At 55.3% G+C, this 16,380-nt stretch overlaps 1 protein-coding gene across 4 annotated transcripts in view; it reads left to right on the forward strand.

Moving 5' to 3' along the window:
- The first annotated feature begins 902 nt into the window (after positions 1–902).
- The window catches only part of ADAM11 (ADAM metallopeptidase domain 11), a 55,213-nt gene continuing 39,735 nt past the window's right edge, over positions 903–16,380 (forward strand). For 3 of the 4 annotated variants that reach the window (XM_032806588.2, XM_032806589.2, XM_032806587.2), the window contains exons 1-2: positions 903–1,284; positions 1,758–1,948. In XM_032806588.2, the coding sequence (XP_032662479.1) occupies positions 1,227–1,284; positions 1,758–1,948 (249 nt within the window). In that variant the 5' untranslated portion in view covers positions 903–1,226. The remainder of the gene's footprint in view (positions 1,285–1,757; positions 1,949–16,380) is intronic. The other variant, XM_032806590.2, reaches the window with a different exon arrangement.

Consider the following 16,380-nt stretch of genomic DNA (forward strand, 5'->3'; position numbering starts at 1 on the left):
CGGCATGGCCAGGAGCCCTCCCTGGAGCAGCTTGAGTCATGGCTGAGCTTCGTGCTCCCCTGGGCACTTGGGTGGGACACTGGTTCGTTGGAGGGGGAACTGCAGGACTGTTACTCCCCCTCTCCCTGGAGCCCTAGGCTCAGAGCCCAGCAGCGTGGGGCTAGGAGCCCTAGGAGCACCCAGTGATTATCGCTGGAGCTCAGTCCTACACGCCAGCCCCCCGAGTGAGACAAGCCATGGCCCAGGGGCTTCTGCCAGAACAGCTCTATTGGTCAGAGATTGCACCTCATCACAGCCTCCCCACAGTCTGTTGTGCAGCCTGGCCAGGATGTGCAGGGGCACTTTGAAATCCCCAGCCTACATCCTGCAGGCTGAGCTGTGGGTGGCAGATGTGTAGGGTCAGGGGCATCCTCAGGTGAGACCTGGCCCTGTGCAGCTGCTAATGATTCCCTGGCACTTTTCCTGAGAGCAGGGCTTTGCTCTGTTCCTTCCCTGGGCCAGCATGTCCAGTGGGCTGCTGCTCTCCACTCCCGAGGTGGCTGCTTTCAGCAGGGTTGAATGTTTCAAGTGGGCACAGGGCTTTGGGCTGGGTGCAGAGCAGTATTGTTAGATATGTGCCTGGTGCTGGCGGCAGAGATCCATCTCAAACAGCTGGCACAGAACCCAGCGTGGGGGGAAGACCAGTCGCTGTTTGGGGAGGGCGAAAGCCCCTGGCAGAGGTGGTCTGGGTGCATGATACTGTTCTTCCCGCCCGGTGGAGCAGCAGGGAAGGCGGAGGCTGCCTGGTAGCAGCTGCGGTTGCTTGCACTGGTGCATTGTGCATGTAGGTTGGAGCAGGTGCTTGTGAGAGCTCGGAGGATGCTGGTAGGCAGGGAGGGAGGGATCTGAGCAGCTCACGTGTCTCCTCTCGCCCTGCTAATGTTGGGCTTTTCTCTCTGTCACTGCAGGCTCAGGATGGAGAACTGGCAGCTGCTGGGCACTGCAGCCTAGAACCCCCTGCCCCAATTGCTTCTCCTGTCCCACACCCTCCATTTGTGCTGGCTTTCAAAGGTCCATTTTCTCCCTCCCTCCTCATCTGGCAAAAGAAAGCAAAGGAAGAGCGTACCCACCTCTCAATGCGAAGCCACGAGAGGAAGAAAGAGCACGAAGGTCTCTCTCCCGAGCAGCGTGAGCCCAGCCGGGGCAGTTCCAGGACACGCTGAGCCTGGGGGGATTATGAGGCAAACATGAGCCTCCTGCAGCAGTGGGTGTTAGCAGCTTTCATCTCCCTCGTGCCTCAGTCAGGTAAGTGCTGCCCCAGGCAGCCCCTCAACTTTGGACTCCCCCTTCCCTCCAGGGATTTGTTCTGGTCCTGGCGGCTACAGGCTGGGGCTGCGGGGCAGGAACATGACCTCCAGCAAACCCGCAGATCCAGTCCCCCTTGTCTTCCCCTGCGGGCCCTGAGCTCTGCTGGTTGTGAGCAGGATCCCAGCTTTCGACCCCCACCCTTTTTCTGTCCCCTGCCGTGATTGCAGTCTCTTCTGCTGCAGCCGCACGCTTTTCTGCAGTGCCTCCCCCGGCACCAAGGTGGTGGGAGCAGGGAGGTCTTGGAAGACCTGTTCAGGGACCTGGTGGGATTCCCCCTGGCGTGGGAGGCTCTGACTCTCTTGCTGGCAGAGCCTGGCCTGTCCACTCACCCCACTCTGCTGGCTAACACCCATCCTGCCATGGTGAACTTCTATTCCGCTGCAGTGTCTGCTCTCCTTTGCACTCGGCAGGTCGCGCTAAGGTGGAGACGCAGCCTGGTGCTTTGCAGGGGAGGTTTCCCAGCCCTAGATGGGACACAAGGCCGGTCGCTTCAGAAATCACCCACCCCAGCAGGTTAGTGGGGCAGAGCGCGGGAGGAGAAGTTCAGAAGCATCAGCTGGACACCAGGGTCAGGAATGCGCCTCGAGGAGGAGGCAGCCCTGTAAGTGAACCCGTACAAGCATCCCCCTTCCACGCTGTCAGCGCCTTGCACCCCGGGCTGCAAGTGCTCTCCGGGCCCCCGGGTGGGGAGTAGGAGTCCCAGCTGGGGGCTGTGCTGGGACAGGTGGATGGCAAAGGCTCATCCAAGTTCACAGACCTGCTGCTCTTCAGAGCAGGGCCAAAAGCTGTTTTTGGCTCAGCTGCAAAAAATGTCTCAGGGCAGAGACTGTTGGGATAGCTGGGTTTGGTGTAGCAGTGCCCTGCACCATCACCACACCGGGCCTGGGCCTCGAGCATGTCCTGGGGGTTGGGAGGGGGGAGGCCCTCTGCCACTGCCCACGCTGTACCCATCCTGGGCTACCCCGGAGTCGCAGGCCCCTGGGGCTACCTGGCACCTTTCACCAGCAGCCGAACCCTTAACGTAGCCATTACAATCTGGGGCGGGTTGGAGAGATTACGTGGGAGCCCGTGGCAGGGCTCATGCATAATGAATGGGAGAATCACTCAGGCTCAGGAGGAGGATGCACATTTGCTGTAACCAGAAGCGAGTTATCAACGCTCCCCGGTTAACTCCCTGGCCTTGCCGCGTGGGTGGATGCTGCGGTGGGGCCGTGCTGGAACCCCTCTAGCCTGCATTGCATGGGAGATGGGCTCCAGCCCTGTGCATTCTGCTCCATTCACTCTGTTCCAGCAAACAGCGAGGCAGCCTTGAATGCTTTCCTGCGGCTGGATCCCACCCCTGCACCAAGACGGACCCCCCATGGCTCGCCCCGTCTGGAGCACACGGGGACTAGGCAGGGCTGGCGAGTTGTATGGGCCCGTGGTGCCTGAGCTCCAGCAAATTCAGAGCCCGGGGGGTGTGTGTGTGGGAGTGGGAGGGCTTGGACCCATTCTGGGCCCCACCAAAAATTACACAAACCTGCCGCCCCTGTCTAGGGGCTCCAGCCACACTCTGGGCCCTGCCCTGGGAGCACACAGGCTGCTGGATAGGATGTGCCTTGGCCTGCAGCACTTATATGCCCAGACTTTGCCTGCTCGCAGGGGCTGACTAATCCGCTGAAGGGGGAACAGACCCGTCAGGCAGGGAGGAGCTCTGGGAGAGCCCCAGGGACTGTGGCAATCCACTGAGGCCCAGCTGCTGGGCCCTGGCCAGTCGTGGGTGGTTACTCTGGGCCCAGGAGGCTGCAGCCTGTCTGGCGCATGTGACGGAGCGATCCTGTGAGCCCAGCTCTGAATCCAGGCACCCAAATTCCAGAACCCAACCAGACCTTCCCCCAGCCCCACGTGTTCATCCCACACCACCCATGGCGTACCCAGAGGTTCCCCCTGCCCGCTGCACCAGCCTGCTCAAAACAGATCCAGCCAGCCCCTGGCTCTGGATCTCGCCCAGGAATCTGTGGGGTTCTCAGGGCAGAGAGCTTATGGGAATAGGCTCCAAAACGCTTTTCGATCTCCCAGCACGGGAGTCTTGTTGTTCCCTACCAGCTGATTCACTGAAGTATAACAATCTATTTTTACGAGCAGCTAATGGAGCTGTTCCTTAGTGTGAGGGGTAGAGTCGGTGCAGGGTTTGAGGTCCCAGGTTCAAACTCTGCTGGTGACCCCTGTAGGGGTTTCGTTAGAGCAGTTTCCTTGGCATTTAGGAAGCAAAGCAGGTTCTTTCTCGCTGCAGAACCCCATTGCCGAGGCGCCAGGCAAAGTGCTCTGGAATCAGGCACAGGCTGAAGACGGCAAGGTCTGGCCATGCCAGCTGGGGCTGCTTCTCTCTGCCTCAGCGAGGATCCTTGCTGCCACCCAGGGGCTCTAATGGCAGCGGGTCTTGGAGCATGAGGGTGTCACCCAGCCAGCACTTCCCACTGGCTGCAGGCCCCTGGGGAAGGCTCCCAGGTTTCAGGTGCCACTAGGTCGCCAGGCAGGCCCAAGCCCTGGGCCTGGGCCTAGACCCCCGCAGCTGCTCGCTGCCTACAATCTGCTCCTTGGCTGCTGCTCTCCCGTGGTGCAGGGGCTGGATCCGGCGCCAGCGATGTCCGTGGAAAGACTCCCAGAGACCCCAGATCTCTGTTGGGAAGCTGCAGCTCTGGAGGAGCCCGTCTCCTCTGCAGAGCATGGAGCAGGGCCCGGTGTGGGACCCTGCTGGGCAATGGCGCAGACACATCCGAGGGACTGCACGCTGCACAGCCGCAGACCTGCCCCACACTGGTTTCCAGGAGCCCAGACAATGCTCACCCTGCCCTGACTCACTCAGCTGGCTCCAGGGAGCCTTTCACTTCACATGTGTGTTTTTACATTGCTTAGCGCCCCCCCCCCCCCCGTTTCCGGCTCTTACCCTGACCCCTTTCCTGCCCACCCTCAGCCCTGCTGGCACCAGCCCCAGCACAGGTGCAGTTATGCCAGGCGGGTCCCTGACTCGCTGCCTTATACGCCAACCAGGGATGTTTGGCCCACTGTGGGGGAGCCAGCTGGGAACGGGACCAAGGCCCAGCGTTATTGGCAATATCCTGCACTCCCCGAGCCCCCCTGCCTGCTCCCTGAAGTCTGCTGGCGTTAGTGAGTCGATCCTTGAAACGGCCTCAGGTGGCGTGGCAGGTCATGCTCCCCCTTAGCCGGCTGGGCAGACAGCGGCCGCACAGCTCAGGAGCATCAGACCAGGCCTAGCACCACAATAGCCTGACTCCCCACCCCAACCATGTCACTCGCCAGCCGATCTTGCTGTGAGACCCACGGGTCTGTGATTGCCGGGCTGTGAAGGGGCACAGGGCCGGCCAAGGGGTTGTTAGCCTCGGGCTGCTCAGCACTTCGCAGCTTCCCACACTGATTAGCCATTGGAAAGTAACTCATGGCTGCTGGGCTGCCCTAATGGATCGCGGGGTCGCTCAGGTGCTCGGGGCTGAGCTGGCGGGTTCGGAATCGTGGGGGTGCACAGGCGCTTGGGCTGAGCTGGCAGGTTTGGGATCGTGGGATTGCTCGGGTTCTTGGGGCTGACCTGGCCGGTTCGAGATCGCGGGGTTGCTTGGGCGCTCGGGGCTGAGCTGGCAGGTTTGGTGTTGTTGGGTTGCTCGTAAATTTCTGTTTTGTTGGCATTTTTTTTAGACAAAGCAGTGACCTGTACAGATCAAATTTGGGATCATCCCAATGTGACTAGACCAGGCATACGCTACATACTTAGACTTCTGTAAGGCAGCTACTTGAGATCGCTTGGCATTTTGATTCAAAATTTAGGATGATATAAAATGAACATGGCACACGTTAAGTACACAAAAAAACTGGCTAACTGATAGGTCTTGAAATGTAACTTTAAATGAGGAATTGTCACCAAACAGGTCGGCTTCCAGTGGGGTCCTGCAGGGATTGGTTCTTGGCCCTATGCTCCTTTTTATTAATGACCTCCAGAAAAGATAAAATCATCACTGATAATGTTTGCAGATGACACAAAAATTGGGGAGTGGTAAATAATGCAGAGGACAGGTCAGTGATCCAGGGCAAGCTGGATTGCTTGGTAAGCTGAGCACAAGCAAACGATATGAGTTTTAACATGGCTACATGTATATATGTACCTGTAGGCAGGGGTGGCTCCAGGCACCAGCGTGTGCCTGGGGCTGCAAGCCATGGGGGACGCTCTGCCGGTCGCTGCAAGGGCGGCAGGCAGGTTGCCTTCGGCAGCATGCCGGCGGAGGGTCTGCTGGTCCCGCGGCTTCAGCAGACCTCCCGCAGGCTGCCGCCGAATCCACGGGACCGGGAACCTCCCGCAGGCAAGCCGCCAAAGGCAACCTGCCTGTTCATGCTTGGGGCAGAAAAACACCTAGAGCCGCCCCTGGCTGTAGGAAGAAAGACAGATGCCATACTGCCGCAGTGGGGGACTCTGTCCGGGGAAGCAGAGACTCTGAACAAGATTTGGGTTTGGCACTGGATAATCAGCTGAACATGAGCTCCCTGCCACATGCTGGCCGAAGGGCTAATGTCGTCCTGGGATGTATAAACGGGAATCTCAGGGAGGAGCAGAGAGGTTTATTTTTACATCTGTATCTGGCACTGGTGCAACCGCTGCTGGAATCCGGTGCCTAGTTTTGGTGCCCACAATTCCAGAAGGATGTTAACAAATTGCCGAGGGTTCTGAGAAGAACCATGAGAATGATTAAGGATTGGAAAATCTGCCTTGTAGCAATAGACTTGAGGAGCTCAACTTATTTAGCTTAACAGAGAGACAGTTAAGGGGAGACTTGGTCACAGTGGCAAGGCCAGATGGCTACAGTGAAGTACTGAGAAACAGGTATGTTAGCCCCAGGCTAAACCAATCCCTAGTACCCTGGTAACCAAATGGCTGTTGCTCCAGGTTAATCAAGGCACCTGGAGCCAATTAAGATCTTTCTAGAAGGCAGTAGAGATAGCTACTTTAATTAGAACACCTGCAGCCAATCAAGGGCAGGCTAATCAGGGCACCTGGCTTTAAAAAGGAGCTCACTCCAGTCAGGCAGGGAGGAGCCAGAGGAGGAGTGTGTGTGAGGAGCTGGGAGCAAGAAGGCAAGGAGCTGAAGAGCGAGAGCGTGTACTGCTGGAGGATTTGAGGAGGACAAGCGTATCAGACATCAGGAGGAAGATCCTGTGGTGAGGATAAAGAAGGTGTTTGGAGGAGGCCATGGGGAAGTACCCAGGGAGTTGTAGCTGTCATGCAGCTGTTACAGGAGGCACTATAGACAGCTGCGATCCACAGGGCCCTGGGCTGGAACCCGGAGTAGAGGGTGGGCCCGGGTTCCCCCCAAACCTCCCAACTCCTGATCAGACACAGGAGGAGCTGACCCAGACTGTGGGTTCCACAAGAAGGGAAGATCGCTGAGGTGAACAAATCCGCCAATAAGCGCAGGACCCACCGGGGAAGAGGAAGAACTTTGTCACACTACATGGGGAACAAAGATTTAATAAGGGGCTCTGCAGTCTAGCAGTGACAAGTGTAACAGCATCCAGTGGTGGAAGCTGAAGCTGGCCAGACCCGGACTGGAAAGGCAGTGTCTATTTTTAAGAGGGTAGTTAACCACTGGAACAATTTCCCAAGGGCCTGACAGGTTTTAACTCAAGATTGCTGGCTCTCTAGCTCTGCTCTAGGGATTACTGTGGGGCAGGTCCGCGGCCTGTGCTATGCAGGGAGTCAGACTGGGTGATCACATGCTCCCTCTGCCTTGGGACCAGGGCCGACTCCAGCTTTTTTGCTGCCCCAAGTGGCGAAGAAAAAAAAAAAGCCGCGATCAGCGGCACTTAGGCATCAACTCCACCACGCGCTTCGTTCTTTGGTGGCAATTCAGCAGCTGGTCCTTCCCTCCAAGAGGGACCGAGGGACCCGCCGCCAAAGAGCCGGACACGCCACCCCTCTCCATTGACCGCCCCAAGCACCTGCTTCCTGCGCTGGTGCCTGGAGCCGGCCCTGCCTGGGACCTGGGAATATCCAACATTCCTGGGAGCTGCTTAGGTTAGGATCCTTAGACTTGATAGTGAGAGTCAGAGCCAGGAGCTCTGTTGACCCAGGCTGCCCTGCTCCGCATCCATCCAGCACTGCCCAAACCACCCCCCAAGTCCTGCCCAGGCTGAGTGTAAAAGCTGGCCTGGATTCTCGGGGGAGATGGGGATCTCTCTTCCTTGCTTGTTCCAAAGCCCTGAAGGGAGGTGTTCCCAGCACAGCACAGGTGCTTCTCTCACGGCAGCAAGGTTGCTTTTACTGTAACAAGAATGTGAAAGGCCACAGGTAATCTGCTCCTGGGAAAGGATGTGTGATGGGTTGGAAAGCGGAGAAGACTCTGAGTCAGGACTCTGGGGTTCAATTCCCAGCTCCACTACTGAGTCACTGTTTGACTTTGGGCAAGTACTTGGGCTCTGTGCCTCAGTTTCCCCATTTGCAAAGTGAGGAGAATACTGAGCTACTCCACAGGAGGGGTCACTGTTGCACTCCCCTCACCTCTGTCCTTGAGCCTGGGGATGAGGCACGGTGGGCATGAAGGCCATAGAAATGCCACAGAGCAAGAGCCACCCTGTGGCTCACAGTCCTGGCAGCAGGGTCCTGTGGGGTTGGGAAGAATGTTTGTTCAGGGGGAGGAGGCTGGGGATGGAAGGGGTTGGCTGGGTTCTTTGGGTCTCATGTTCAGAGCTTTGTCTTGTCAGTGTCCATTAGAAGTTGAGAGCTGTGTGCTTGTGGAGGGGGAAACTGAAGGGCTGATGGCCCTTGGCCTGTGTCTCAGGTCCCAGAGTGCCGTGCACAGGTGCCGTTCACCTGGGAGGAGGGCACTCCAGTGCAGCTCACCCAGCTCCTCGGGGAGAGCTGCTTCCACCTTGTGCCTCAAACTCAGGGGTTGTACTGTACGACTGGAGAATTGCTAACATAGTTCCTTTCTTTAAGAAAGGGAAAAAAGGTGATCCAGGCAACTACAGGCCTGTCAGTTTGACATCTGTAGTATGTAAGGTCTTGGAAAAAATTTTGAAGGAAAAAGTAGTCAAGGACATTGAGGTCAATGGTAATTGGGACAAAATACAACATGGTTTTACAAAAGGTAGATCGTGCCAAACCAACCTGATCTCCTTCTTTGAGAAGGTAACAGATTTTTTAGACAAAAGGAAACGCAGGAATCTAATTTACTCGATTCAGTAAGGCATTTGATATCGATTCCCACATGGGAATTGTTAGCTAAATTGGAAAAAGAGGGGACAATATAAAAACTGAAAGGTGGATATAGGAACTGTTAACAGGGGAGACTACAACGGGTCGACTGAAAGTTGAACTGTCAGGCTGGAGGGAGGTTACTAGTGGAGTTCCTCAGGGACCTGGTTTTGGACAATTTATTTAATTTCTTTATTACTGACCTTGGCATAAGAGCGGGAAGTGCTAATAAAGTTTGCGGATGACACAACGCTGGGGGGTATTGCTAACACAAGAAGACCGGGGTATCCGTACAGGAAGATCTGGATGACCTGAAACTGGAGTAATAGTAAAGGAATGAAAATGTATACGGAAAAGTCAAGGTCATGCATAGGGATTTAACACAAAGAATTTTAGCTATAAACTGGGACCATAAGTTGGAATAACAGAAGAGAAGGAACTCGGAGTATGGGTTGATCAAGCAGAGACTATGAGCTGCCAATATGAATGGCCATTAAAAAGCTAATGTGTCTTGGATGGGCATGAGGCGAGGTAATTTCTAGCAAAGACAGGAGGTGTTAGGTACGTTATACAAGGCACTGGTGAGGCCCTCATCTGGAATACTGTGTGCAGTTCTGGCTCCCAGTTTTAAGAGGATGATTCAAAACTGGAGAAGGTCAGAGATGGGCTACTAGGGATGAATCCGAGACTGGAAAACCTTGGCCTTATGAAAGGAGCATAATGAGCTTGTTGTTTTAGCCCTGGCCAAAAGAAGCATGAGGGGCGTGAGATATGCATCATGTATAATATATATCTAGAGGAATATCCGGGCGAGCAGGCAAACTTATATTAAGTCATTCGTTTTCACCAATGTGGCACAAGCAACTAATGTATAATAACTGGCCATCAGGAGTTTAGGACTCTTGCAAATTAGACGAAGGTTTCTAACTCATCAGAGGAGGTGAATGTTCTGAACGAGCTTCCAAGTGGGGCCCTGGTGGTGGGACAAAGTACATATCTGGCTTTGAGCTAAGCTTGATACGTTATTGGGAGGAGTGGCTATATGGGGTTAGTCCTTAATTTTGTGCATTAAATTGTTCTTTGACTATTAGGCGGTAAATTATGCCAATGGCCTGTTGATAGGGATGTTGGAGGGATGGATGCTGAGTTTTACTGCAGAGAATTTTTCCTGAGTCTGGCTGGGGAGTACTTGCCCCATGCTTCAGGGTTTAGACTGATCGCCATATTTGGGACTGTGGGAAGGATATTTTCCCCCCAGAGAGATTGCAGAAGGCGGCCTGTTACGGTGTTTCCATCTTCCTTCCGACATGCATTTGGGGCATGAGGTCATTAGCTAGAGGTTTCTCTGCACCTGGGGAGGTCTTTAAACCACAATTTGAGGGCTTCAATTGCTCAGACATAGGTTAGGGGTTTGATACAGGAGTGGGTGGGTGAGATTCTGTGGCCTGCGTTGTGCAGGAGGTCAGACTAGATGATCATAATGGTCCCTTCTGACCTTAATGTCTATGAGTCTATGATTCAAACAAGTACTAGGAGGAATCAGGTCCCAAGAGCTGGAAGAGGTCGGCCAGAGTTCCTGGGGGATTTCTTTGGGTGGGAGAGGTGCGAATGTACCAGGAATCACACCAGTTAGCTGCTGGGGAGGAGAAGGAGCAGAAAAATGGAACAGCGCCTCATTCATTCATTCAGCAGCAGCTGGCCCTTCACTCACTGGGCAAGCCTCTGCAGCCGGCTGCATACTAACCCCCGGATCCTTGACCTCCTGCCTCTCCCAGCTGCTCCTCCAAGCTGTAGGCAGATCATACGCTGGGCTCCCCCTCCTGCCCCCGCCCCAAAATAGCTCCATTGCTGTCACTCAGCACACGGAGGGTTTCGGTTACTGAATCATCCAGAGATGGAATCGGACTCTCCGGTTCCTCATTAATTGGCTGCTGACCTGGAATCTCTGCCTCTGACAGCAAAATCCCCGACCCTGCGTCCCTAAAGCCAGTGCACAGCCCTGCCTCCTGCCTCCTGCTTACTTGGTGCGGCTAGCGCAGCTCTTCGCTACTCTGTGCCAGGGGGCGAGGAATTGCAGACCTAGCCAGAGCAGCATCTCCCACTGGCCAGCACCAGGCGCTGCTGAGGAAGGTTTGACCCTCTCCCAGAGTCCTGTATCAGGGCAGCCCTCCAAGGGCTCCATGAGGTGACTTAGGGCCGAACAGCAAAATAAAAATCAAATAAATTCTATGAAATGTTTTGTGTGAACTGAAACTTGGGGTTTTCGGCTTTTCTCACTGACACAAACAAAACATTAAAAAAAATTCATTTCCGGTCAATGGAAACATTTTGTTCAATCTGAAAATAATTTGTGGGTTTTTTTGTTTTTGTTTTTCATCTGGGGTCATTTTCAGGTGTTTTATTAAAAACTCTTTAAAAAAAAATTAGCTAAATTTCAAAATGAAACAATTTCAAAGCAAACCCCCAAATGAACTGGTTCAACTTTGGGGATTTTTTCCTCAGTTCACAATTTGCTGACTTTGACCTGAATTCCACCTGTATTTGGTGCCCAGCTCTGCCAGAATGTTTTGGGGTGAAAATTTCCTGAAAACATTTTGCTTGGCTCTCCTCAGCATCTCCACCCCCAGAGTGCTGGGCTCCTTGGAAAACCTGGGCTGAAGTCAGGGAAGCCGGGGGAGTCTTTTCAGTCTTCAGCAGGTGCTGGCTCAAGTCCTACCGTGCCTCTGAGGGAAATAAGACCAGGCTGCCACTGATATGCCAGCAAAGCCAGACAGCGCCTGGGAAGGCGTCATCCTTATCACTCAGGTCCGTGGCTGGTCCTTTCCTGGAACCTGGTGAGCTGATGGCCTCACTGAGATCTTGGAGCTGGGAGTTCCACAGACCAACTATTTCCTTCTAGGAGAAATAACTGGTTTGAACTTGGTGTTGTTGCCACGTCTTTATGCCCTCCCCCCCATAGCTACAGAGGAGTTAGCATAATTGTCGTGCTCTGCGAGTGTGTTGCAGGTCAGGACTCGGATGTATTAACAGTCGTGTGTGGGCCCAAGGCAGAGCTAGAATAACTAGAAGGGGAGGTATATGCTAGTGTGGGGGAACAAGGGTTTTGCTACTCAGACATTATAGAATGGGGATAAATAGTGTTGGGAACAATTTCTTTACCCTCTGGAAGCTGGATGTGTCAGGTGCTGTGAGCAGCAGCAATTCTGCTGACAACTCTCTTCCCATCAAGAGACTTAGATACTTTTTTCCAATAGCCACGAGAGCCAGGACCCTTAACCAGTCCCATGTCATGCAGTTCCTCAGGTCATCTGCCATCCATCAAAGCGCGCGAATGGTCTCTCCCCTGCAGCACTCGGCGGAGGAATACGCACACCCACCACACAGAGTTTATGTGAGGCAAGTTTTGTATTTATTCGGAAAAGTTAGCAGCTGCAGCAAACAGTCTTCTTCCTAGCCCCCCCTTCATTTTGTCAAGTGCTTTACCTTGGTCTCCACACTGTCTCTACCACCTCCCTAGTGTTCTGCAAGTGGCTTTAATTCTCAGCCTTTGGGCTAAGGCAACTGACACCAAGAACAGATTTATTTTCAGAAAATCTTTGACGTGCTCCAGGTATCGGCAGAAGCGTGGCTAAACGGTGTTTCCTGAGGTCTCCTTTCTTCTCCGAGTGGTGTCCCGCTGGGTGCTCCATGCACCTCTCAAGCCCTTGCTTGGAGAGCTCCAGCTAGCAGCATCGGTTCAGCCTGTGCGTGCTCCCTCTCTGCCTCGTGGCAGACACCAAGGATGGGCGACAGCTGCTTCTCTACTGCCTCGCATGGCCTCCTCGCGCATCCTCGGCCCCTGTTTGTTCTCAGTGAGGGAGTTTATTGTTGATAGTGTTAGTATAGTTAGTTAGGTGCAGGTAAGAGGATTGTTTTCCTGCTCACTTCCCTCTGGGAGACTTGTCTTCTCCTGGCAGGGCTTGCCTGTTGGCTCTCTTGCTGGGAGGCTCTATCGGAAAGCAACAGGTGCTCCAAGCATGGCCACTGCCTGTGGGAATGCCATGTCTCCCAGAAGTGCTCTGTCTCAGACTGTTGGCCATGCAGCCCCCCTCTGAGCCAAGTCAGGAGACCCCTCTTCCCGTTCAACTGTCCCCAGGCCGCCCCAGTGCCCAGCAACCTTGGGGCAAGCTTCTCCTATGACAGACAGGTCTTTGGAAGACTCCTGGAAAGAGGCGCACGGACTCTCACTCCAAAGAGACTAGGTCACGACCAGGCCTTGGTCTCTGAGGGGACTGCTGAGGCCAAGGACACCTCCTCCAGTACCAGTGGGCCTGTGAAGCCCTGGATATCCAAGGACTGGGGTCATTTCTGGTAACACAGGAATTCCGATTCTGGAGGGGCCTCTTGGTGTTGGATGAATCAGAGTCCCCATTCTTGATGGGTACCAAGCATCTGTTGGTACCGAGACCTCTGTCTCTGAGCAGCCATCCTGTGGCCTAGGACTCTCCTCAGTGGCTGCCCCCCCATGGGACGATGCGGAGGGAGAGGACTCCCAGTCAGTCGCCTGGATCTCAGTGAATCGTTCTCCTATGTACCACTTTGGGAATCTGCCCTTGCTCAGGGAGAACCTTGCAGGTCCCCAAGGAAGGTGGAACCAGATGTCTGCACTCACTCTTCCTCCAGCGACAGTCTGCTGCCGACCTGATGCTGGACGCCTGGGCCCCAATGACCCTGCCTGCGCTCCACCCAGTGACGTCAGAATAGGGGGACAGGGGGCCTGGCCCGTCCACTTTTCACCATGGCGGATCTCACCTCCTCCCCCTCCTCTTCCCCACCCCCGTTTCCCTGCTCAGGGCAGATGGAGGTGGAGGGTCCGCACTAACTCCCCACAGTTGCCCATACGGCTCTTACCGTGGCCAGACTGCAGGTCCAAGGTGACGCCCCCTGGCTGCAGCTGGGTCGGGGTAAGAGCCATGCGGGCAGCTGTGGGGAGCCTAGGTCCCTGCACCTGCCCTGGGCGGCGGGTCCGGGGGTCAGGGACACGAGCAGGGGGCTGGTGGGGTGGGGCCCTGGGGGAAGAGGAGGGGTAGGGCGATCCCAGCCCCCCTACTTTTGTGAAGGCTCTGCTGCCCCTCTGTGACACCCACCCCCATGTCTCTCAGCCTGCCCCTTTTCCACCCACTGGGAAACAAGCAGAGGTGAAAGTAAGCCGGTACGATACGGTATGGCCTACCAGCAAGAGCCAGGACACCATGCCAGACTGGACCGGCTTCTCCGATGGTGATTTAAAGGGCCCAGGGCTCCAGCCACTGCGGGGAGCCCCAGGCCCTTAAAATCATTGCTGGAGCTCTGGCAGCCAGGCTCTGGCGGGGGTTTAAAGGGCCTGGAGTTCTGGCCCCTGCAGGGAGCCCCGGGCCCTTTAAAGCGCCGCCCGAGCCCTGCTGCCGGAGCTTCAGCGGCGCTTTAAAGGGCCTGGGGCTCCCTGCTGCAGCCGGAGCCTCTGGCCCTTTAAATCACTGCCGCCACTACCCTGGGGCTCCTGCAGCTGGGCTCGGGCGGGGATTTAAGGGGCCCAGTGCTCTTGCAACCCCAGTGCCTTCTAAGGCCTGCAACAGCCACGCTGGGATCCTGGGGCTGCCCATCGGCAGTAATTTACAGCCCACCAGCACCTCCCCTCAGTGAGGCCAGGGTTTCACCGACAGCAGGAGGCTAAGGCAGATGAAGACGTTGCTCCTGTTGCCTCATTGTCACTGGATGAGGTGGTTATGCCTCTACCACCTTCCACATCCTCGTTAGAAGGGTAGCAGACACTGCGATCTGGCTGGATTTCTTCAACACCCTCCTGTGACGAACTGGGACTGTTCCTAATGTTTGCTCTGAATACTGTGTTGGTGCCTCAGTGTCCCCTAGGCAGTTCTTAAGTATCTGGCAGAGCAAAGGGCCAGTGCACCTAATGCCTGGCACTCTGTATCCTAGCAACTGATGGCCTGGGCCCCTGCTCTGCAAAGGTGCCAACTGCAGGTGTTGGAGAGAAAGGGATCAGGTGACCTCCTGGCCCGGGAAAGGAGCTGAGCAGAGAGGAGGGGCTGGAGGGGTTGGTTAGTCTGGAGCTACCTGGGGATAAGGAGTGAAGTGCAGACCTAGGGGTCTGGCTCACTGCCCCCCAGAATGGACCCGGCCGAGGGGTCTGGTTCACTGTATCTACAAGCTCTGTTTTAGACCCTGTTCCTGTCATCGAATAAACCTCTGTTTTGCTGGCTGAGAGTCACGTCTGACTGCAAAGTGGGGGTGCAGAACCCTGTGGCTTCCCCAGGACCCCGCCTGGGTGGGCTCGCTGTGGGAAGCCCACGGAGGGGCAGAGGATGCTGAATGCTCCAAGGAGAGACCCAGGAGGTGAAGACGTGTGAGCTTCTTGCCCTGAACAAGTCTGCTCCAAGGGAGAGGAGGCTCCCCAAAGTCCTGACTGGCTTAGTGGGGAGCAGTTCCAGAGCATCGCCCGGTGACTCCGTGACACCTCCAGAGTGGCACTTCCTATTAACAAGGCTCTCCCAGACCCAGCTAGGAGTGTGTCAAACGGCTGCCACTGTTCCACCACGTGCAAAAGGGCAGAGAACACGTTCTAGATGCCTCTTAAAGATTCCAACTTTTTATCTTCCCATCCCCCACCTAACTCCTAGCGGTGGGTGCAATGAATGAATGGGGTCAGGCGGCACTTTTTGAGATCTACACCCTGTGACAAGGACCAAAAATGGCTGGATCTCTTTGGACAAAAGTTTTACTCGTCTGCAACCCTGCAGTTCCACATCACACACTGCCAGGCAGTCCCGGCCAAATACAACGTTACGAATTCTAACAAGCTCCTGAGCAGCTGCCACACGACCGCAGGGAGCAATTCCAGTCCCTAGTCGCAGAAGGCAAACTCTTGGCCAGCACAGCTCTCCGAGCATCCCGAGGTGCTGCAGACACTGCTGTCAGCTCCAGCTCCACCACAGCAGTTATGGAACCACAAGGTGTCCTGGCTCCAACTTTCAGGTTTCGGAAAGAAGTTCAGAACCCAGTAGAGCAACTCCTCTTTGATAGCCATGGCTTTTCTAGGAGACCTTGAACAACTCTCTGCAAACTTTGAAGGACTCCCAGGGCATTTACACGCCTATGAGGAAGACATGTTTTAAGGGGTCTTGCCCAGAGATCATACCCTGCTCGGTTCTCGAGGGACCATAGACCCTGGGAACCCCAGAAAGAATCATAGATCTGGAAGGGAGCTCGAGAGGTCACTAGTCCAGTACCCCTGCACTCAGGGCAGGACTAAGTACATAGAAGCCAACTTCCCCTCTGCCCGGAGGGGGCTCGACCGCCACCCACCCCTGGCCCCACCCTCCCTTCACTCCCATTCTACCCCCTTCCCCCAAGTCCCTGCCCCTGCCCTGCCTCTTCTCTGCCTCCTCCCTTGAGTGCGCCGCATCCCCACTCCTCCCCGTTCCTCCTGGAAAGTCCTAAGCGCCGCCAAACAGCTGTTAGGTGCAGAGGGGTGGGAAGGACTGGGAGAGAGGGGGAGAAGCAGGGACGCAGCGTGCTTGCGGGGGAGGGGCAGGGTGAGTCAGGGCCATGAGGCCTCCAGCTGGGGGCCTCTGGATCTACTCCACCTCGTCACAGACTGTGTAAGCTCTTCCCTCACATTATATACTGTCCTCCATGGTGGGATCTTAACCTGGTTCTCAACCACCTTATGAGACCTCCATTCAAACCAATGGACACCTGCTCCCTACTGTTTATCTATGATGACAGGCTTCTTAGTTGCCATAACTTTGGCCTGTAGG

Source organism: Chelonoidis abingdonii, chromosome 21, assembly GCF_003597395.2.
Source record: "Chelonoidis abingdonii isolate Lonesome George chromosome 21, CheloAbing_2.0, whole genome shotgun sequence".
Classification (NCBI taxonomy): Eukaryota; Metazoa; Chordata; order Testudines; family Testudinidae; genus Chelonoidis; species Chelonoidis abingdonii.